Source organism: Callospermophilus lateralis, chromosome 10 (assembly GCF_048772815.1).
Source record: "Callospermophilus lateralis isolate mCalLat2 chromosome 10, mCalLat2.hap1, whole genome shotgun sequence".
NCBI lineage: Eukaryota > Metazoa > Chordata > Mammalia > Rodentia > Sciuridae > Callospermophilus > Callospermophilus lateralis.
The window spans coordinates 122,328,747-122,352,150 of NC_135314.1; the positions used below are offsets into that span (position 1 = coordinate 122,328,747).

At 44.4% G+C, this 23,404-nt stretch overlaps 1 protein-coding gene across 1 annotated transcript in view; it reads left to right on the forward strand.

The window, feature by feature from the left end:
• The window catches only part of Dzip1l (DAZ interacting zinc finger protein 1 like), a 31,954-nt gene that overhangs the window by 4,116 nt on the left and 4,434 nt on the right, over window positions 1-23,404 (forward strand). Inside the window, exons 2-14 of the mRNA XM_076868298.2 lie at window positions 3,397-3,978; window positions 6,442-6,526; window positions 9,133-9,251; window positions 10,014-10,175; window positions 11,132-11,260; window positions 12,626-12,688; window positions 13,819-13,959; window positions 14,409-14,439; window positions 15,046-15,099; window positions 17,746-17,879; window positions 19,082-19,271; window positions 22,229-22,445; window positions 22,866-23,056. Of these exons, the coding sequence (XP_076724413.2) occupies window positions 3,478-3,978; window positions 6,442-6,526; window positions 9,133-9,251; window positions 10,014-10,175; window positions 11,132-11,260; window positions 12,626-12,688; window positions 13,819-13,959; window positions 14,409-14,439; window positions 15,046-15,099; window positions 17,746-17,879; window positions 19,082-19,271; window positions 22,229-22,445; window positions 22,866-23,056 (2,017 nt within the window). The 5' untranslated portion in view covers window positions 3,397-3,477. The remainder of the gene's footprint in view (window positions 1-3,396; window positions 3,979-6,441; window positions 6,527-9,132; window positions 9,252-10,013; window positions 10,176-11,131; window positions 11,261-12,625; window positions 12,689-13,818; window positions 13,960-14,408; window positions 14,440-15,045; window positions 15,100-17,745; window positions 17,880-19,081; window positions 19,272-22,228; window positions 22,446-22,865; window positions 23,057-23,404) is intronic.

Sequence of the window (23,404 nt, forward strand, 5' to 3'; positions counted from 1 at the left end):
GCCTACAAGAAACACTATTCTTTTCCAGATGGCTGAAGTTCAGTGGCGGCTGCCCTTTTTAAATAGGGCACACCCTTCTCCCTCCTTTTCCTTTATCCCAGCACTATCTACTATGGTGGTTCTGAACCCCTAAGTGTGGGAAGCTACATTTCTAACAAGTTCTTGGGTGCTGCTGCTGCTGATGGTCCAGGGAACATACTTTGAGAACCACTGCCTTACTTTATCTTGGACTCTAAGGTGGGGAATCAGTTGCCATTTATCATCAAACTTGTGCTGTGGCTTCTTCCTTACCTGGCCCTTCAGGCATGTAATGCTATTTTCCTGGTGTTGGTAGCACTTGGGTTTGCAACTCCAGGTGTAATCAGTTTAGAAGGATTGGGCCTTAGGGTCACAAGAGAGAAAGAGATTTGGGGGTGTCTGAGGCTCATACTAGAGCAAGCCTGTGATAGTTGAAGCTGTATATGTGAACTCATCCCCAGGACAGTGTGCAGGGAGAATGAGTCATGGGTGAACAGAAAAATCTCAAGGTTACACTGGCAGTCCTGCTTTAAATGAAAGGTGAAAGAATAGTCACTGTTTAAAGAGGAAGCAAAGAGGTGGGAGGAGAGCTGGGAGAGTTGGGGATGGGCAGTTATTGACCTTATTCTTGGGGAAGACTGCTGGCAAGCAGCTGAGGCCAAAGCTTAAATAGTTAAGCAGTGAAGTTCTCAGGTGAGCTCATGGTCTATGGGAGGACAGGAAGCAGGTGTCCTGTTACCCTTGCCTGCAACATGCCTGGTAACCTGCTGTTGCTCTGAGGCACCGCTTGTTGTGAGCAGTTGTCTCTGGGGCTCCAGTGGTGCAGTTAGCTTGGAGCTAAGCATGGTGAGTACCAGGTCACCCAGCTCTTTTTTTTTTTTTTTTTGGTGATATGTTAAGTAGGCCACGGGGGAGGGGTGTGTGTTTATTGAGGATGGCTGTGTTTTTGGAGTATGTTAAGGAAGAGGATCTGAGAAAAGAAGGAAAGATAGGAGCTGAAACTGAAAAGGTGGGTCTGCAGCATCCTGTGGGCAGTGTCAAGACCTGGCGAAGAGGCCTGCACTTGGTGCTGTGACAAGAAGGAGCCACACTGAGCTGGACAGTGGGGAGCAGGTGTGTGGTTGATACATCTGGGAAGCCCCAGTGCCTAGCATAGAGCTGGGCCCACAGAGGTGTACCTTCAGTGAATGAATGAGTTGGAAGTTTGAGGGAAAAGGACTGAGATTCTAATCAAAGTAATAACCCCAAGAATCAGTGTTTAGTAGTTCAAAGTCCACAAGCTTTGGAACCAGAGGCCGGTGTACTAGCACTTCAATGCTGATCTTTCTAGCTGGGGCAAGACACTCAACCTCTCCAGACATCAGTTTCCTTGTTTGTGAAATGGGAAAAATAATCCTGTGCCTGTTTGTAAGTTCGTGTGTAGACTCCCTGAGTTGTGAGTGCCATGCCCTCGCCTCTCTTCCACTTCATACAGTGGCCTGTCACTGCCTTTCCCAGATAAAGAGCTCAGCAAGCCCAGGTGCTTTCCTGGAGACCCTTCCCCTGTGCCAGCCCAGCCTCCCCTCTCCTCGAGGACTTTCTCCTTCCTGAGGTCAATGGCCTTTCTTCTCTTTCTACCATATTTTCATGTCTGAATCACTGAATCCAGAAAGAACTTGATTAAATGGGGTAACATGTACCTCAAGGGAACTGCAAATAACTTAGAGAAGTGGAAAATGAAAAACAGAAGTCCTCCAGCCTCCCTTTCCATTCTCTAGAGGTAGCCATTGCTGACAGTGTTTTGTCCATCTTTCAAGAATTGCCCATGCGGCCTGGGGTGGTGGCTCAGTGGTAGAGCGCTTGCTTAGCATGTGTGAGCCACTGGGTTCAATTCTCAGCACCAAATAAAAATAAATGAATAAAATAAAGGTCCATCAACATGTAAAACAAAATTATATATATATAAAACCCAATTGTCCATGCTCATGAAGTCCTGTAAGATAAATGAATTTATGCATGAATAATAATTATATATTTTATATAATTATAACAGATACGGATCTATCTGACCATCTCCTATCCATGCCATATCCATCAATTCATTTATTTATAATTTATACTCCCATTGCCCTCTTCTCATAGGTGACCATTCCAGTGTGACATATATGTAAATAATTAATATTTATAAATATTATTAGTAATTAATAATAAATAATTTTGTGAGCTAGTAAATATGATTATATTAATATATCATTAAACCAAATGAAATATTTATGTATATATATTAATATATGAGATCATTATTACGTATCAGTATATGTAAAGTTGCCTTATACTTATCAATAGCAGTATTTTATTTTATAACAATTCCTTTTGTATTCCTTATGGTCTTTTGCTTTCTTATTTTTTTGTACTTCATTTTTATAAACAGTAATACAATGACAGATTTTTCTTAAGCTCCTTTACACATGTGAGTTTGTCTATAAATTGTAGTTCTTTTTTAACAACCTATTTATTTACTTACTTTAAATTCAATTTTTATTTTTATTTTATTATTTTACAGTGTTGGGGGTAGAACCCGGGGCCTCGTGCATGCTAGGCGAGTGTTCTAACTCTGAGCTACATCCCACCTAAATCAAAATTTATAATATTCACTTTAAATTCCCTCTGGTATCATCAAACTACTATTTGGTTCAATTCCTAGCACAGCAAAAAAAATTGAAGGGAAAAAGCTCTTTCTGGATTGAACATAATCTGTGCAGAGACATGGCAGCTCTCTTGAGCCCCTCCTGGCAGGGGTAGATATCATTTCACTTGCATTCCACCGGAGAGAGTTTAGCTATGTCATCACACCTCACTGCAGGGGAAGCTGGGAAATGTAATCCACCATGCTCCACTGGAATCCTGTGAATGCAGAAGGCAAGGATTGTGTGGTTAGTAGATGGTTCTGCCACCTATGGCAAGTGGTTGGACATTGTCCTGAGACACATGTAGGGTTGCAGAAGGACCCAGTTATACATTTGACAGCTCTACCTGACAAAGTTCTCTGCCAGGGACTCCTGCGGTGGGTCTGGAAGGGTTCTCTGAGAACCTACTGTGTGCCAGCACTAGGCTGGGTGCTTCACCTGTCTCATTCCTTACCACAATTCTGATAAATGGGTCTTCTGGTCCCTTATGTATTCAGGAGGCTGAAAGGGAGGGATCTTGCCCAGAGGTTTCGAATCTATACCCATGCAATTAATTGCAAGGCCCACACCCTTCCTTTCTACGGCTCTGGCCACGTCAGTGTGTTCCTCTCATATAGTAACCTCTTGCCCACTTGGTCTCGTGCTGACCAGCTGCACAGTACATGCAGCCATACACACCTTGCTTAACTTGGACTCTCTTCTCATTTTTCAGGCTCTCTTCCAGTTCCTTGGCCAGCAGCCGTGGCCTTGGTGGCATCACAGCCCGGTGGTCAGTCCAGGGTTTCTCCCCTCCATGCAGTCCACAGCCGCTACTACTGAGGGTATTAGCAGCCCCCACTATGGGGTCTATACACTCCCCACTTTCAAGTTTCAGCCTCGCAATGAGAGCCTAGACTGGAGGCGTATTAGCACCCTGGATGTGGACCGTGTGGCTCGGGAGCTGGATGTGGCCACTCTTCAGGAGAACATTGCTGGCGTCACCTTCTGCAACTTGGACCGGGAGGTGTGCAGCCGCTGTGGACACCCTGTGGACGTGGTGCTGCTCAAGGTGCTGCGCCTGGCACAGCTCATCATAGAGTACCTGCTGCACTGCCAGGATTGCCTGAGTGCCAGCGTTGCCCAGCTGGAGGCACGGCTGCAGGCCAGCCTGGGCCAGCAGCAGCGGGGCCAGCAGGAGCTGGGCCGCCAGGCCGATGAGCTCAAGGGAGTGCGGGAGGAGAGTCGCCGACGTCGCAAGATGATCAGCACCCTGCAGCAGCTGCTGATGCAAACAGGTGCCCACAGCTACCACACGGTGAGGAACCACCATGGTGCACAAGGTGGGAGAGTGGGGTCTGTGTGCCCCAGCCACCAGGCCACCTGGCCAGCACAGTCCTGGGCCATAAGGCCAGTATGGGTCATTCTCACTGGTTAGGAATAGATTTTAGAGATGTTGCTTGTGGTCTGAGATACTGAGCGTGTCTGATCAGGTTCTACTCTGTATGTTTATGTATGTGTGTGTGTAGCTGTACACATGTGAGAGCTATGTATGGAGGTGGTGTACATGGAGTATGTATGTGTATAAGCACATATTCAGGGTGCATGTCTAGTGTATGTATTTGTGATGGTATGGAGGATATGTGTACGTGTGTGGATGGTGTGAATATGTATATTTAATCTGTGTTTGTGAATCTTGGAGGTGCTTCAGCAAATGATATTTGTGTTTATGGAGAGTATGTGGCATGTCACATATTTTTGGTCTGGTTTATCATGAAAGGTACAACTCAAGAGTGTATATATAAAGATGTACTTTGTGTGAAAGAATGGTGTATAAGTGTGTAAGGAAGTGTGTATGTACTTAAGGAGGGTGTGTGAATGTATGTATATGTAAAGAAATGAAGGACATGTAGTGTACGTACCTAGGTATGTGTGTATTTATGGAGGGTGTGAATGTGTGTGTGTGTGTGTGTGTGTGTGTGTGTACAGAGAGTGCACTGTGTAAAGATGTATGTGTGTAGAATCAGTGTGTGGCAAGGGAATAGTAGGCCTCATTTTTGGAAGGGGGCTCCACTGTTTACCCAGGTGATGGTTCATTACCCTGAGAAGCTTTTGAGCATTGGAATTTGTCTCCATGGAAAATGCAGACTGGAGACATTGGCCCTATAATAAATTGACACAGTGGCCAGGCTCTAAGGGTATGGACACAGGTTATATTGGTTAGGTTTCAAGAAACTCAAAGTTTGGGAGTGAATGGGTGACTTTTCTTTTTTAGTCCTTGACAATACTTTTGACACTAGGTTCTCGTCCCCACACCATCAATTCTTTTTTTGCAAGGGGAGGGTACCAAAGATTGAATTCAGGAACACTCAACCACTGAGTTACATCCCCAGCCCTATTTTGTAATTTTCATTTAGAGACAGGGTCTCACTGAGTTGCTTAGTGCCTCACTGTTGCTGAGGCTGGCTTTGAACTTACGATCTTCCTGCCTCAGCCTTCTGAGCTGTTGGGATTATAGGCATGCACCACTGCACCCAGACCTACATCAATTCTTCAATAACAGCTGAGAGTCTTTTCTTTTCTTTCTTTCTTTCTTTCTTTTTTTTTTTTTTCTGGTGGTGCTGGGGAATCAAAATAAGGGCCTTGAGCATGCTAGGCAAGTGCTGTACCATTGAGCCACACCCCTAGCCTGACATTGGCTTTTTTTTTTTTTTTTTTTTTAGGATTTTGAATCACATATATTTCAGTTATGTTTTATTTTTTAATTGATTTTATTTTATTTTTTTTAATACACTACAACAGTGGAATGCATTACCGTCCTTATTACACATATAGAGCACAATTTTTCGTATCTCTGTATATAAAGTATGTTCACGTCAGTTTATGCCATTATACATGTACTTTTTTTGCATTATTAATATACATATGTACCACAATTTTTCATATCTCTGTTTGTATATAAAGTATGTTGACACTCAATTCAAATCTTCATACATGTACTTTGGATAATGATGTCCATCACGTTCCATCATCCTTGCTAACTCCTGCCCTCTCCTTTTCCCTCCCACCCCTCTGCCCTATCTAGAATTCATCTAATTCTCCCATGCTCCCCCTCCCTATCCCATTATGAATCAGCCTCCTTATATCAGAAAAAAATTCAGCATTTGTTTTTAATGAATACTTTTTTTATGAAAAATTTGAAACATATTCCAAAGCAGAGAGATGATACAATGAACCTTCATTTACATACTGTTAGCTCAGCAGTTCTCATCTTGTGGCCAATGCCATTCCATGTGTATCTCTACCCACTTTCCCCCACTCCTGACTACCTTGAAGTGTACTGGTCATATGCTTGTATCTATAATGTTTTAGTGTGTATCTCTAAAGGGTGAGGAATCCCATTTTGAAAGATAAACACACCACTATCATCACATCCTGAAAAATCAACAGAAATTCCTCAGTATCATTCCACAGTACCAGTCAGTATTCAGAGTTCCCCAGAGCATTGATAGTATTAGGCAGATGTCACCCACTAAATCAAATTCTTCCACCCAGTAAATCAAATTCTTAATTTCTTTCCCTTTTTTTCATAGTGCTAGACATTGACCCCAGGGCCTTGTATGTGCTGAGCATGTGCTCCATCACTGAGCTGCATTCCCAGTTCCTCTAATTCTTTGTTTCTGAAGTAGCCCAGGGGTCCCAAGAGAAGGGGTGTTTTGATATATGGAAGATGTCTCAGGAGATTTGATGCCACAATCCCAATTGCTTCCCTTCTGTGTAGTGCCACTTATGTGACAAGACGTTCATGAATGCCACTTTCCTCCGGGGTCACATCCAGCGCAGGCATGCAGGAGTGGCAGAAGGAGGTGAGTCAAGTTGCAGTCCTCCTGACCCCATCACCCACAGGGAACTGAGGAAGGGCATAGGCTGGCATTCAGTGGACAGGGGGACCCTGTACACCCATCTGGGCCCTTAGAGTCTCACCATCCAGATGAGGATGGGGTGACCTACTGTCCATAGAGGGGGACCCCACAGGGGGCTGGATGAGTTGTTGACTGCCTGTATGGGGAAGATGAGATGGGAGTGGATGGCTAGTTTCCAGTCTTAGCTTTGTCCCTATCTGTGATGTCACCTTAGTCATTGCTCCCCTTCTGGATTTCTGTGGACTTCCCAGAGAATGGGACAGGCAGATGGGGTGACTTTGAAGGATCCTTGCCTCCCAGCTGTCTGTGAATATGCAGTTCTATGAGGCTTGCTAGCAAGGAGCTTAAATGGGGTAAAGGAGCAGTCAGACCAGTTTTTTGACTTTTCCATGTACTTGAGATTATCGTGACTTAACCACTTAAACATTTTACCATTTGAATTCCCAAATGAGTGCCAAGACTGTGTGTTGTTCCAATAGAGATCATCATACTTTATATCTATCCTTTGAAGTTCAACAGACATAGCTAGCTGTACAGTAAGATAAATCTAAATATGTAACATAAATATAAAAATCCCATTAAAGAAAACCTTTTTTATTTTCTACTATTTGAATTCCCTTTTTAAAATAGTATCATATACCTAGCCTCTACCTCTATTATGTGTCTAGTTGTTGGTACATTGCAGGCTGCTAAAGAAAAACAGATTTCCATGTCTTAAATACTGGTGTGTTGATAAAAGTATATGTCTTTGATATAGAAACTTTAAAAATAAGAATATAGGAAAGAGAAAATAAAAACCATGGACAATATCACCAACAGTTAATATTTTGATATACTGTCAGTTTTGTTTTCTGTGTACATATGTAATCATAATATGCATTTTTTTTGTGGGGGGGTGCTGGGGATTGAATTCAGGGGCACTTGACCACTGAGCCAAATCCCCAGCCCTATTTTGTATTTTATTTAGAGACAGGGTCTCACTGAGTTGCTTAGCATCTTGTTTTTGCTGAGGTTGACTTTGAACTTGCAATCCTCCTGTCTCAGCCTCCTGAGCTGCTGGGATTACAGGCATGTACCACCACACCCAGCTTCATAATATGCAATTTTGACTATTACTTATTTTCATTTAAGAATATATCAAGCTTTGTACACTAAATTATCTTTGAAAATAGGATTTTTGATGACTAAATTCTCTCAAGTGGCTATCATAATTTATTTCATAATATTCTCCCACTGAATATGTGGGTTATTTTAAATTTTTCCTATTATATATGACAGGATGATTGATATTCTCATATGTAAATCTTTGTGCATATCTCTTAATATTTCCTTGATGAAAGGAGTAGGGAAATATGTTCTTGAGGCCACTTTTGCTACATGAATATTCATGGCGTTTTATTCTCTAGCAGTGGGCTCCCCAGAGGCCTAGCTCTGCTATTCCACACTTGCCAGAAATCTCTTTACTAAACCAAAATAATTTATACTCCTTCTAAAAATCACTTGTTTCCAAAAAAAAATCCCAACTGAGAAAATCACTTCTTTTCAAAGAAAAATATTCAAACTTTTATAACAGTACCATCTATCTAGAGATCACTATTAATACTTCAAAACCTAACAAATGATTAGACATAATTCGTATCTTTATTAATCCTTAACTCTTGCATTTATTTGTATGTATTGCAGTTAAATTTTTTTTTTGGTTGTAGATGGATACAATACCTTTATTTTATTTAATTTTATGTGGTATTGAGGATTGAGGCAAATGCTCTACCCCGAGCTACAATTGCACCCCTGTATTACAGTTTTTATAATTCATTCTTGATTATTTTTTTAACTTAAAAAATTGGAAGTAATGCTAAGAGAGAGACTGTTATGAGTTCTCACACAAATTGGTGCCCCAATGAGATAATACATAGTTAAATTATCTACATTTAATCATTTCACAGTGTGTATATTCTTCAAATTATCACATTGTACATGATAAATACATACGATTTTGTCTGTCAATTAAAAATTTTAAAGTAGACACTTAAAGCAATGTTGGTTAAAATTTTTTCCATGCTGCATTTTTTAAATTGAAAATTAAAACTGTACATTTAAATAATATTACTTAAAAAAGACCTTAAAACTACACTTACGTTTAATTTCTTTACGTTTCCCTCTGCTGCAATGATACACAGAAATGTTTCCATCAATAGATGGCATATGCATGCTCAAATTCTGTTTCTGATACTCTAGTAATTTTGCACTTCCATGTGACAGTATTTTCAGAATGCTTATTTTAAATGACAGTACAATAATAGTTCACATTTATTGAGCTGTCATGAAAGCACTATGCTGAGCATTTGCATTATTACATTTCATCCTCACTAACCGCCTCTGAATTGGGTGCTGTTGTGATTCCATTTTGCAGTTTGGGAAAAAGGGTCAGGAATACTATGTGCTTTGCCCAAAGTCAATGAACTAGGTGGCAAAGCTGGTCCTGAACTGAGGTGTGACTGCAGAGGCAAAAAACTACCTTTCTATCCTCTCTTGTCATGAAGCCCCAGGAAAACAGAAGCAAGAGAAGCCTGTGGAGGAGGTGTTGGAAGAGCTACAGGCCAAGCTAAAATGGACCCAAGGGGAGCTGGAAGCTCAGAGGGAAGCTGAGAGGCAGCGGCAGCTCCAGGTAGGCACAGGAATCTGGGAGACTTAGGTCACTGGCTACTTAGACCTCTGATGCACATGAACCCCACAGGGCTGAAATTCCAGCTGTTATCAGAACTGGGAGTCAGAGCTAGAATGGCACCTTCTTGGATGTGGCAAATGATTTTAGGTAGTTTGGAAGGGAGAATCAAATTATTTTTGCCATACCTGTGTGGCCAAAAGTAGAGTGGAGAGTTGCAGAATTCTTGCATTAGTCAGCACCCCCTGAAGCCATTGATCTTGAATTTTAACTCCTTACTCTATCCTCTTAGTTGGTTTTCTGAGAACAAAGACTGGGTTTGATTCCGAAAGTTCCAGAACCCAGACTGGAAGAAATGTTTAGTAAATATATGCTGAATGAAAAGACAAACTTGCTGCTGCTCATTCCTTCTCATTTATTCATTTGTTCATTCATCATTCATTTTCTCTGCCTGCATTTATTGAGCACCAACTATGCCAGTCATTGCCAGGAGTATAAAGAAAGAGAAGACAAGTCCTGTCCTCAAGGGACTTCACAATTGAGGTTTGGCTGATTTAGAATGGCCAGTTCTAGATCCAAACAACAGGAACAATGGGACAAATACCCTTTGTCTCCATAGTGACAAGCATGAATGGGGGCCTTTGCAAATTCTCAGCAATATTTGCTATATTGTGGAATTAATGATTTACATTGTTTTTGCTTTTTTCTTCCTTCTTTCTTTCCTTTTTTTCTCTTTGTTCTTTATTTCCTTTTTATTTTTGATAGGAAGCAGAGTTCACTCGTCAGAGGGAAATAGAAGTTAAGAAGCAATTTGATGAATGGAAAGAAAAAGAGCGGACCAAGCTTTATGGGGAAATAGACAAGCTAAAGCAATTATTTTGGGATGAATTTAAAACCGTTGCCAACCAGAACTCTACGCTAGAAGAGGTGCCCAACATAAAAAGCATTTCAAAGTTCTTTTGTTGAAAACCTGTTTATTCTCAAAAATTCATTTCTTAGTTTACATTAATTTTATTTATTTTTATACAGTATATGGGTGGGTATGTGTTGCTTTCGTTAGTGCAGTAGTGGTGTATTTTTTACAATAACCACAGGTAGGTGGAAAGACATTTCTGTTTCTTTGTTATTTTATTGTTTTTAGTTGTAGTTGGACACAATACCTTTATTTTATTTATTTATTTTTATGTGGTGCTGAGGATTGAACCCAGGGCCCCACACATGCTAGGAAAGCGCTCTACTGCTGAGCCACAACCCCAGCTCTTTGTTGTTATTTATTTGGTGCTGGGGATTGAACCAGAGTCCCAAATGTTCTAAGCAAGTGCTCTGCCACTGAGCTAAACCCTAGCCCTTGGTATTTCCTCTTTGATCCAATTTTCTGTGCTTTTTCCTTCTCATACTCTGCTAGTTCTGGAATCAGTGGACTGGGCTCTGGTGTGCAAAACCAGCCCTTCAGGTGACAGGACTTTTTGTTTTGTGGAAGAGGGGCAGGAGGCCTCAGGGTGCCTGAGTCCTTCCCCTGGACTCTCAGAGTGTGGTTCTCCACAACATATTCCAAACTGAGGAAGAAATGGGCAGTGGTCAGGTGAGCTCAGGGTTTTGAGTATGGCAGAATTTTAGTGGAATTGGAAGGAATCTTTTGGGTTCTGCCCTTCCCTGGGAGCTTGCTTTTCCTGTGCAAGGGCTGAGCCCTCAGGATAACCCTTGCGAAAGGCAATGCTGATTCATGTGAACATTTGCAGGCACGTGGGTGTTTAGTAAGGACTAGTTGGGGGTTCGTGGTTGGGGTAGGTTGTGCCCTTCTGACACTGTATCAGCATAAAGTGTAAAAGTCAATGTGATGACTAGACCTTCTTCTGAATGAAATGATGCCCTGGCCTTTTCAGAAACTGCAGGCGCTGCGGTCTCACAGTGCAACAGAGTCCCACCTCGGATCGCTGCGGGATGAGGAGTCAGAGGAGCGACTCAGGCAGGCCCAGGAGCTCCAGGCCCTGAGAGAGAAGATGGAGATTCAGGTGATCATGCTCTGTGCAGTCCAAGGTTCTAGAGCAAGCCCAGAACCTTGTTATCTCCAACAAAGCCTCTCATTTTTTGCCATATGGATTTAGGGGAACTGCAAGACATCAAAGGTCTGTATTTTCAGATCTTGTGCCAACTCATGAGAAGGTAGAGCAAGGTTCTCAGGCAAGGCTGGTGCTAGGTGTCCAAGGTCTGACTTAACTGACATATTTCCAAAATATATACAAACATAAATGGGGTGACACCTTTGTCACGATTTTTATCCTAACCCAGTTGAAAACGATTCAGAAAGTGTGATGGTTTCCTGGATTTGAAGATATTTAGGATGGACCCACTGGTGTGATGGTAAATGAGAAACTAAACTAGCTCTCTGGAGCTAAAATACAGTTTTGATTTGTAGCATTTGCCATTTTCTGTGGTGTAAATACTCCCACTATGGCTGATTTCATGGTAGCAAGGTGAGGTGACGTCACTGAATGAAGCTGGGTAAACTTACGCACCGTCAGCTCTGACCCAGCTGTAGGAGGTGGCTCTGGCTGGTGGGTGAATCTTACTCCAGTCCAGTTACGGGTGGTCTGTGTCACTGATAATTCCATGGCAGGAAAGGACAGTTGACAGTCATTAAATCACAGGTGCTTCTGTTTCTGCTCTCCAAGGTGGTTGAGACAGAGCTTCAAGTTTAACTCTCAGCATTGCGGCATTTCCACCCAGAGATACTTCACAAGTTTCCCATCATAAAGCAGCCATTCTTTTTCTACGAAGTTGTTTGCCAATTTTCTATTATTGCCAATTTTTCTATTATTGATGTTTTTCTTGCCCATTTTTGGGTAGTGTGTGGAAATTAGCCCAGCCCTTTATTGTTCTAGTTGTGGCTATTTTCCACTGTTTTTCTCTTTGGTCTTTAACTCCATTTATTATGGCTTAGCCATATAAAAATGAAGAATGTTTTATGTCATTAAAATGATCAAATTATCAATCTTTTCTTTATGGCCTTTCCTACTCTTGAGATGTAAAAAGAAATGATTTCTGCGTTTTCTTTCAGTACTTTTATGGCTTTAATTTTTACATTTAATTCTTTGACCCATCTAGAATTTATTTTGGTCTAAAATATTAAATATGGATCCATGTTCATATTTTTTCTAGACAGACAATACTTATATGAACATCATTAGTCAATAATCCATCTCCCACTTCCCTCACCAACTAAGTTTCCATTTTTCCCCCCTCTTTGTCCAGGCTTTCTATTCTATTCTATTAGTCTGTCTGCCTAATCATGAGCCAGTACTTTTTAATTTCTGTAGTTTTCTGATATATATTAATATCTAGAGGGGCCCATTTAATAAGCTTTTAATCTTTTTCAGAATACAGAGTGGAAGAGAAAAATGAAGAAACTGCAGGAAGAGCGTATGGCTGAGAGGAGAGAGGTATTTGTCCCTGGGTGGTCTGGGGACTTGGTTCCCGTGACCTCCTCTGATGATTCCGCATCCTTCCATTCTACCTCTTCCACCCAATCCCACCTATAACTGGCTGGCAGATATTTTCTTGCTGATATTGTTCCCAGATGCTGGTTGCTATCAATATAAAGAATTGGTCAGCTGATGGGTCAGTAGTTTTCCTGGGCAGGGGCTGGGGACTCCAGGCCTTGTCTTCTGAGCCCAACAAAGTCCTTCAGTGCTGAGGCCCTCTTGTCTTATAAACCTCAGATCAGTCACCTGGTCCATGTTTGGGGTTTTCCTTAAAAGCCCCCAAGCCCAGAGAACCAGGTGACAATAGACCCTGATATTGCATTGGGGGTCCAAATGAAGAGTTCAGTTCCTGAGCCCAGTGCAGGCCTCAAGACAATGAGAACTGCTTCTGTACACACGTCCATGAGGAGGAGGTCAGTTGAGGAGGACACTGGTTAGCCAGGGTCCCAGGTTCTGCCTTAGAAAGCTTAGGAGATGACAAGGCTCAAATCAGAGCCCTGCCCATGGTTGATGCTGCTCCCTACTTCATCATAGGGGTGTGTGGTGGCCATGTGATGGGTTTTATTTTATTTGAAACATTTTCAAATAGAAAATATACTCAAATTGGTTCCAAAAGCAGAAGGAATATACTAAGGTCACGGAGAAGTCATTCTCACCTTGCCCATCTCACAGGTGATAGCTTCTATTGCTTTCTTGTGTATTCTTCTAGAGTTCCTTTATCAAATATTAATAAATAGATTCATTTTGCTTTTGCTATTACATTAAAAGTAGCATGTTAACACATTTTCTTCACCTAAATCATGGCATTGAGTGATTTTTTTAATGGTCTCAATTTACCCTCAATGGATAATCATATCTGTCAGAGGGTCCTTTCTCTCCTGGTCTTAGGGACCTGCGTTCCATTCTTACACCTTAGGAACACCCCACAAATGTTATTAGAAAGCCACCTGCCCAGCTCTAGAAATCCTCTACCCTGGTTCAAGTGAACCCTTTACTAGTGTTTGTCTCCAGAAACAGACCCTGTGGGCACCAGACACTCTGAAGTCTCTGCAGACATTTGACCCACCAGCCATCCTTGTGTCCACCAGCTGCAGGAGGAGAATGAGAGGCTCCAGGCCTCCCTATCTCAGGACCAGAGGAAGGCAGCCGCCCAGTCTCAGCGCCAGATCAATGCCCTCCGGGCCCAACTACAGGAACAAGCCAGGCTCATTGCCTCCCAGGAGGAGATGGTAGGTCTCTCCTCCTCCCACCAGGCCTTGCTGCCCCTAGGCCTTTTTTTCTGCAAGGATTGCTTTGGATTCCTCTGGGCTCTTTAGGTTCCTAGAGGGGAGAGAAGAACTCTCTGGCACAGGAGCACAAAGCAGCAACTTCCCTCCAGGCTGAAAAAGTGTCCCTTCTCTGAAAAGGGGTCATTCTTACCTCCCCACCTTGGGGAAATGGAGTGGGCTGTCATCCTGGGTTGTCCCTGTCCCACCTTGGCTCCATCTCCTTTCACATGTGGACTGCAAGGGGTATGCCAGGAGGCTGGGGCTGTGCATCTGAGTGTCTTCCAGTTTCAGTGGGTGGCATGACAACAGTGGCGGTCCCTTCTTCACCATGCTAGACAGGTCTACTGCTCAGAGCAGGATCCCCACATGTTCTTACCAGATTCTAATCTGCTCTATTCTACCTCTTACAGATCCAGACCTTGTCCCTCAGGAAGGTGGAGAGTAAGTCTTCAGGGAATTGTTTGTATCAGTCTTGGGTTCTTCTCCCCCGCATCCCCTGTCAATTTATAGGTAGAGGATTGGTGACAGCAGTCCATGGGACATATCATGTTAGGCTTTCCCAGGGAGCTCCTGGGGCAGATGGCACTGAGCTGAAGGCTTTTCACCCGCTGGCAGGCTTTCTCTGCTCTGTAAGAGCATGGAGGCAAAGGGGAGGGGCGAGGATCTTGGGGGCAGTGATTGGTGGACTAGGGTTCATGAGTAATCTTTTAAACTCACCTTGCCTGAATTACACTATATCATATTATTTTCACAATTTAGGGTGGGCATTAACTTCATTTTCTAGATGAGGAAACTTTGGCTTATGGAGGTTCAAGGACTTTCTATCTCGTGCTAGTGAGGGACAGAGCTGGCATGTGAACTCTAATCATTCTGCCTCCATTGTCCATGGTTGTGACCACTGCTCCATCCTGCCTCTCTCTAATAAAGATGAATTGACTGGAGGGCTTGCTCCTTCTGACCAGTAGTCACCTGGGGTGCTTCCCTTTTGTCTAAAGTTGGAATGGGGTACAGGGTACTGGAGCCACTAACTATATCTATTCTTTTCAGGGACCCAAGAGGTGACAAAGGCTATGGACACAGAGGAGGACTCTCCTGAGGAAGGTGGCGCTTCTTCTTTTCTGGGTGTTCAGTGCAGAAAACAGCTTTGCTGCTGTCTTGATCTTTAGTTTGTTTCTACTTAGCTGTCTCTGGGCACTGAAGCTAGGGGTGAAGGGAATTAAGAATGTGAAATAATGTCTTTAGCACCTGTGTATGCCAGGTATGTCACATGCATGCGTTCACATGCAATCTTCTGGTTCACCGATGGGGAAACCCAGGCTCAGACAAAGTTGGTGGCTTGCTCTGAGAACTTGCTCTATTGACTTAAAAATGGCCTTTTCTGTTTCACTCTGCATTGTGAGTGTGCTGCGGATGGTTCCCACAGGGCCTGACTATGTGCAGGAGTCTGCTTTGCTCCCTGTTTAAAGGACTGAGTACCTGCTGTTTTCACACACCTCATTTACTGACTGATTCTGTTTGCAGAGCTCTCAACCAGATGTTGTGAGGGGATACATAAGAGAGACGAAAAAAATAGACATGCTTCCTGACCGAAAGGAGTTTCTAAAGCACAGGAGAGAGAGGAAGCTCCCTGGGGAAACAAGAACGTACTCTTTCAGGGCAACCTACTGACTGAGGCTTGGGCACTCAGTGAGACTGTGATAGGACAATTCCAAAGTTACCCAATAGATGTACCTCCAGGAAGGGTTAGACTTCTGTCACCAGAGTTCATCACAGCTTTTTTTTTTTCTTTTCTTTTCTTGTACCAAGGGTTGAACTCAGGGGCACCCAACCACTGAGCCACATCTCCAGCCCTATTTTGTGTTTTATTTAGAGATAGGGTCTCACTGAATTGCTTAGTGCCTTGCTGTTGCTGGGGCTGGCTTTGAACTCCTTATGCTCCTGCCTCAGCCTCCTGAGTCGCTGGGAATATAGGCATTTGCCACTGTGCCTGGCCTTATTTTATTTTTTTAAATATACATATATATATATATATTTGAGACAGTAGTCTATGCACTTGGGAAAAACAGTGCTGAGAGGAAGCTCTGCTCCAGAGTAGTAGGCGGAAGCCTGACTTGGGAACTTGTTAGAAATGCAAATTTGCAAATTCTCAGGCCCCATCCTAGATAAACCACAGAGATCTTAAGGGCAGGGCCTAGCAGTCTGTGTTTTCATGTGCTCCAGGGCATTCTGATTCCTGCTCATGTTTGGGGTTCATTGTGAGACCAGTGGCTCTCTACAACTGGCTGCACATTGAGAATCACCAGGACCTGTTCTCCAGCCTGGGAGCCCAGGGCTACTGACTCCTACTCCTAAGTGTCCCCCTGGGCTGGAAGCTGGGGTATTTCTGCTCCAGGGTACTACTGTCCCAGATCTGGGCTCAGTCAGTCCTGCCACAGGTTAGCTTTTGGTCCCCTGCTTCCTGAAGCACACCATGTAGGGGATGGGCTGTGGGCACCAGAAGCATTTTAAGCTGCCAGGTGATTCTGATGCACAGCCATGGTTGAGGTGCCTGTCCCAGTACAAACTTCATTGAGGAGAATCAGCCGTGGAGGGTTGGGTTGGATTGGGGGGTTGGTGATCATGGGGTGGGGGTTGTTTTCGTGTAGATTGTTGGGCCCCACCTGCAGAATTTTTGATTCAGTAGATTTGGGATAGGAGCTAAGAATCTGCATATCTTACAAGTTACTGGGTGATGGTGTTTGTTAGAATGTTCAGGAAGTTTTAAAAATAAACATCCAGGGTTGGGAACCCACCCTTTGAAATTCTGAAGTAATTAACCTGGGTTGGTTTCAATATGCTGTTGAAGTTGAGATTAATCAGCCCTGACCTTGAGCTCTGTTAGAGGAGATGGATTTCTTCTATGTCCCCAGCATCCACTCTAGCCTGTTCATACCTTTGTTCTACTTGTGTAGTAAATGTCTGTGGAGTGAATTTCAGGGGTTGGTTCAGCTCTAAGCACGGTGCCTTCCTGACTGATTCTGTACTGCCCCTTTGTAGCAGTTAGCATGTTTTATTGTAATTGCTTTTTTTGTTACCTTGTGGATCTGTATTTATAAATGTGCAGCCCATGGCTCATCTCCATGAGAATCAGGGCCTGTGAAAATACAGATTTCAGGGCCGTTCCCCTGACTTGTACAATCAGACTCTGGGCAGAGTATAGCCAGGGAATGGGTATTTTTAACCCAGGTGATTCTGATACATGCTGCAGTTGGAGGGAGAACCCCTGATCTAGACAGCAAACTTGAAGAAAGCAGGGATCTGTCTATCTTGCTCACCAATTTGTCTTCTGAGCCAGAACAGAGCTGGACCTGGCATTGGAATGAGGATGGCAGGTGGAGGATTATGGAGCTGGCAGAACAAGAGCCCAGAATTTGGGACCAGAATGGAGCTCAGGATCAAGTTACTTTCGGGGTTCAAGTGCAAAGCCCAAACGAGTTAATCTGTGGCAGGACTGACTGAGCCCAGATTTGGGAGGTCCAGACAGAGAGGGAATGAGCATACTGAAGGGTCTGGGACAGTGGTACCCAGGAGCAGAAACACCCCAGCTTCTGGCGCAGGTGATCACTTTGGAGGAGGAGTCAGTGGCCCTGGGCTCCCAGGCTGGAGGCCAAGATCACTGGCAGCATGAGGGCCTGGCAGGTGCATGGGTCTCTGCAAATGGGGGTCTCAGGTGGACACGCTGACCTTGGTGATTGTTTTGGGCTACAGAGCTAGAAGACTCCCAACACGAGCAGCAGAAGGTACTGGCAGCTCTGAGGCAAAACCCTTCCTTGCTGAAGCAGTTCCGGCCCATCCTGGAGGACACCCTGCAAGAGAAGATGGAAGGCATGGGGATAAAGAGGGTAGGTTCTAGGACCGCCATTTAAGGGGCCACACCTACAACTGAGTCACAAAGTGTTCTCAAACTGACAAGTGATCAGTTGTTCTTTTCTTTGTAAACTCATCCATTCATTTGTTCTGTCCTGGGCTCCTTTGATGTCCATGAAGGGAAATCCATGTGCCTTCCAATGGCATCTTGTGAGTGGCCTTATTTGGCTGTTGGTGGCCCCTACACCTTGACCCCTTAGTGTTCTCCACTCATGGGCAAATTCAGGGTTTCCAAATTGTCTGACAGAGGGAATTTAATTGGCTCACTTTGGCCTATGGATAGGTCCCCTTTGGATAAATGTCCTTCTGTGAGTCTATCACCTGTGACAAACATACTATGCCCACTCAGTTTGTGCCTGTTGGTGGGACAGGCACTGAAAGCTGCATTTGCTGCCAGATAGTATTTGAATGCCATTGTGTTTAGCCAGAGCATTTACATTATCATTAATGGCACCAATGAAATCTATTGTTAAGGTAGCTGAGCATGGCATCATTGAAAATTCTATTTGTGTTTCAATGAGTGAGATTAGAGGAAAAAAAATAGACACGTAGGTTTAATTCAGGTAGGATGCTCACTAATTTGGATTATCATTATTATTTTTTTAACTACTGCTTAATCTAACCTTGCTCCTATATTCAGACTTAAATATTTCTAAACTTGGATGAATCCCTGTCTTGGAATCAGAAGTCTCCGAAGATGCTCTTATGGGCTCTGGGTAGATGCCAAAACCCTTGGAAACTTCCAGTAGTTTTATTTTTTTGCAATTTAGTTATTCAAACATCTTTATCTGGGGCAGCATGTCTGAATGGTGGTAATGTGTGGGGGTATAAAAAAAAGCAAGTGACCGGATCATCTTAGGATTCAGTGGGTAGTGAAAACGTTTGTCCCAAATGAAGCCCCTTATACTGTGATGTGCATGGAATTGTGACACAACCCTTTGCAGTTATGCTACTATGCGCATTTTGGTGGGGCTCCCAAGCCCTAAATCACCACCCTTTGAGCAACCTGTGAGGCCCCCGCTCTCCCTCCTCTGAACCTCATTTCACTCCCCATCTGCCACTTAAAACATACCAGGCGCCAATCAGAGCGACCCCCAGGTCAGCCGCCACAGGCATGAGAATAGGGGGAGAAGAAGGGCAGCTTCTGTCTGTAAAGGTGAATTTCTGTCTCCGCTAGGATGCAAAGGGAATCTCAGTTCAGACCTTCAAACACCTGGAGTCCCTACTGAGAGCCCAGCGGGAGCAGAGGGCCCGGAAGTTTTCTGAATTTCTGAGCCTGAGGGAAAAGCTTGTGAAGGAAACCATCCGCAGAGTGAAGGAGAGACAGACCCAGACCTTCGTGTTTCATCAGGATGGTCAGCCTCCAGGTATGCTGGGGACAGGGCTTGCTTTGGGACAGTGACCTGGGAGGATCCTGTTCTCACCAAGGCTTGTTGGCACATGAAGAGGGTGTGCAGTTCCTCCCTTGAGGTGTTGCCATGAAGGCCTGAACTGATCTTCAAGGGCTAATAAGTCCAAAAATCTTGTTCTGGGAAAAATAATTAGGAGTTGGGTTGGGGGCCACTTGTCCAGGGGTCACTCCAGCTGGAGGAGATGCAGAGCTGGAGGCTTGTGGCCAGTCTGACTTCCTGCTCAGACATGAGGCCTCCCTTGCAGCTGCATCTGGCCTTGCTTGACTTGCTTTGATCATAGGTTCAATTTTGCTCCAACAGACAGCAGCCCAGTTGGTTTCTGGCTCTGCACACCAGGCACGCCAATGTGGGAGACAAGCATTAAGGTAGCAGGGTGGAGCAAGTATCAATCAAATCAAAACTTTCTCATAGTGCAGCGATTCTCTGCCTTGAGCAGTGGCACAGAAGCTGGGCTGGGCTGAGCTGCTTTCAGACAAATCTTCAGGGCTCAAGCTTTGTTCCCTGCTCAAGTCAAAGTTATCGCTTTGCCAATTGTCCCTGTTCCCATGGGTTGACAAGGCGAGACTCTGTGTTTTGGTGGAAGATTAAAATATATGGACAACAACACTCGGGTCTCTTCCCTCAAAGATCTTGGGGACCTGGGAAACTTTCCTTCTTTGATTTGATAGGCTGAATTTCTAGAGGATTCCTAGGTCCACTGTGTTGCTGCTGACCTGGAGGCTCTATGGAGGGCTTCTGTGGGCCTAGGTCTATTCATGAAGACAATGCTAAGCTTCCTTCATATCAGCTCCTCAGGTGTGGACACATGTGGCCCAGAAGGAGGCTAATTCTGGATCTCATGTCTGGACAGACCCAATCTGAGATCCCTGGGCAAAGAGATTTTGTAAAGTGTGGTCTGCATATTTCTGGGGACATGATGGAAGATTTTAGCACTACACAAACCAATCATTTTAAAATTTAACTTTTATTTTTCTTCACATGAATTAGGGAAAAAAAAAAGTATTTCCAATAGAGCAATACTGTGAGCTCATGCAAATTATTAGTTGGACAAGTATAAAACAGGTATTTTATGTTTACAAGTGCTGTTATTTTATATAAAAATGTTAAATAACAGGACAGTTGGTATGAGAATGTGATAAAAATTATGTGATAATCGGGGAAACTATCCTATTAGTGTAAACTACTGGTCTTGTCAAATCTCTAAGGAAAAGACAGATCTTGCTGTGCATACTCTCACATGGAGTATTTGTTCTGGTTACTAACGTGCCTTTCGTGCTTTGGTTTGCTCATTTGTACAAACATCTTTTTTTTTTAATATTTATTTTTTAGTTGTAGTTGGACACAATACCTTTATTTATTTTTATGTGGTGCTGAGGATCGAACCGAGGGTGCGCACATACTGGACGAGTGCTCTACCGCTGAGCCACAACCCCAGCCCCCAAACATCTTAATTAAGCAGTGGCACAGAAGCTGGGCTGGGCTGGGCTGCTTAACTTAAATCTTCTGTTAATTCATCTTCCCCCATTTTCATTTTAGTACAGTATTTGCTGGGGTTGACTTTGTGCTGGGACTGTCCCCTTACCTGGGAAACTAGCCAGGACTAGGTAATACAATGGAGCCAGGCATAGGGGTGGTGGGACTTCTGAGGAGGGAGGGGACAGTGACTCAGGGAAGATGAATGGAAACATCCTCAGAGTGCCAGCTTCCAAGAGAAAGGAAAGGTATCTTTTTCCCTCTAGGAGCCACCTGCTTTCTCTTGTCCTCTCTCCTTCCCTGGCTCCAGGCCCAGAAAACTGAGGTGTGAGAAGAGGGCACTTGTTCATGGCACTTTGTAATCCTTTCCTTCCAGCTCTGATCCCACCTCTCCTCCCAGGCCCCACAGATGCTCTGCCAATGCTCTCTTCCTGTCTCTGATCAGATCATGCCTCTTCTCTTGCTTGGGAGCGAGATTATGGGATGCAGCAAAACTGGCATCAGGAGTGAATATTTGTGGCAGACAGGCCACCAGGGTTTGCATCTGTCACTTTCTTCCATGGAGCTATGGGCAAGTTCCTTACTTTCTCAAAGCCCCTGTAAGGCAGAACAATGCTGTCTGAAGATGCTCTGGCCACCAAATGGATGTTGTATGAAGTGCTTTGTTTGGACCTAGGACACAGTAATTGTGAGCAGTTGTTGTTTTCCTTCAGCAAGTTTATTTTCACCTTTCCCTTCTCTTCATCTCACTCTTTCCTAGGTCCACTTCTGAGTAAATGCATTCTCTGAAAGCAGTGTATTTCAAATATTTTTGACCTTGAGTTACTGCAGTAAGAAATTCTATTCAAACATATACGTTTTATGGAGAGCACTTGGACTCTCTGTGATGCCCTTTCTGTCCTATTCATTTCATAATCAACTGTTGGGCCCTCCCCCCACCGCCCCACAACAGCGAATCCTGATGCAATTTTGAAAACAGAGGGGTCTATCTAATTGCCAGGCACATGGTGGCCCCAGGCTGCATGTGGGAGGAGGTTGCATGTGGGAAGAGGATGGCCCATGTAGTCCTGCGGCGACCTCTGGTGGCAGCAGGACCTTCCTGCAAGGTTGCCTATATTCCAGCAGCAAGTAGGGAGGGAACATTGCCAAGACCAAGGTCCAGCTCTAGGACAGCTCAGGGTGCTCAGACCTGCTGACTCCTGTGGCTCTCCTGTAATGACACCCTGCTGTTCTCTTAGTCTGATGAAACTGTGGAACTTTTTGCTCCCCTCAGAGAGACTCCTGGAGTAGGGTAACTTATATCTGCTGTGGTTATTACTGCCCACTGCGATTGAGTGCCTTGCCCATCTCCAGTGTGTCGGACCCTCTTTCTATATCCTCTCAGGCTTGAGACCCCGGCATAGGCATGCTCTAAAAGTCATTCTTTTCTGTATTTCTAGTCAAAAGCCAGCAGAGCCCACTGGATACCGGAAAGGCCCAGCCAAAGACCAGGACCCTGCACATGGTGTTGCCATCCAAGCTGGCAGAGTCACCCACACCAACCCTTCAGAACCGTAGCAGCCGTGGCCTTGGCCTGGCCCAGGTGTCCACCCCTACTCCACGCCCCAGGCTATACAAACCCTCCAGCATCCCTGCTTCTCCAGGGCCCGGGTTGAGGTGAGCCCTGAGCTCAGGCCTCCCTGTCCTGGGCTCCCTACAGGCTTCTGCAGAAAATGGGTTGTGGGGGACAGATGTCAATAGGAGGTGCTTCAGGTGGGGTCCAGCCCAAGCTGGGAATCCTTTGCTCCCAGGCAAGACAGGCCTATCCTCCCCTTCCCCAACTCTTCCTCCAACCCCAGTAGCTACACTGGAAGGTGGGGTCCTCAGGCCACTAGGGCTGCCTCCTTCTGAGCCCCTTCTGAAGGAGAAGCTGGTGTGATGGGTCCACTCCTATGCAGCTCCTGGCTGTCATCAGAGCCCAAGGGACAGAAGAGGGCTAGCTCTAGGAAGACCAAACCAGCTAGCAAGGTGGTTCACTTTGGATTTTAAATTTTTCTTTCTGGTTCCTGTACCCTTCATTTCTTCTCCTTCATGCAGCAGCACACCCCCATTCAGTTCTGAAGAGGAGTTGGAGGGGGACACTGGGCATCACATGCCTCTCCAGCCTCCACGGACTCCTTCCAGGACAGTGCCCAAGCTGGAGGATTCCTGGGACTGGTCTGACACTGAGACCTCAGAGGAGAATGCCCAGTCCCCTGGCAAGAGCTCAGGTGGCCTGGCTTCCTCAGGTGAGTGGGACTTCAGGTAGCCCTTTTCTAGGACAAATTTCTTGGGATTTCTGACTTGGCATCTCTTTGTTTGTTTAACTTGGAAAGTGTGATCCTCCTTCCCCTCAGATATTTTTTTTTTGCGGTGGGGGGGATAGAGAGATCTCAGGAGAAAGCTAGAATATGGGTGAGGTTTATTTGGTAGGTTTATTTGATACCTTGTGCTGTCACTGAGTTGTTTAACTGTTGGATGTTGGAGGAACCCACTTCTTTTCTCCTCCACATTCTTACAGGTAGAGAGTAAACACTTTCACTAGACACATTGAGATCAAAGCCTCATTCTGTTAAGGATGATAGGGTCCAGGAATA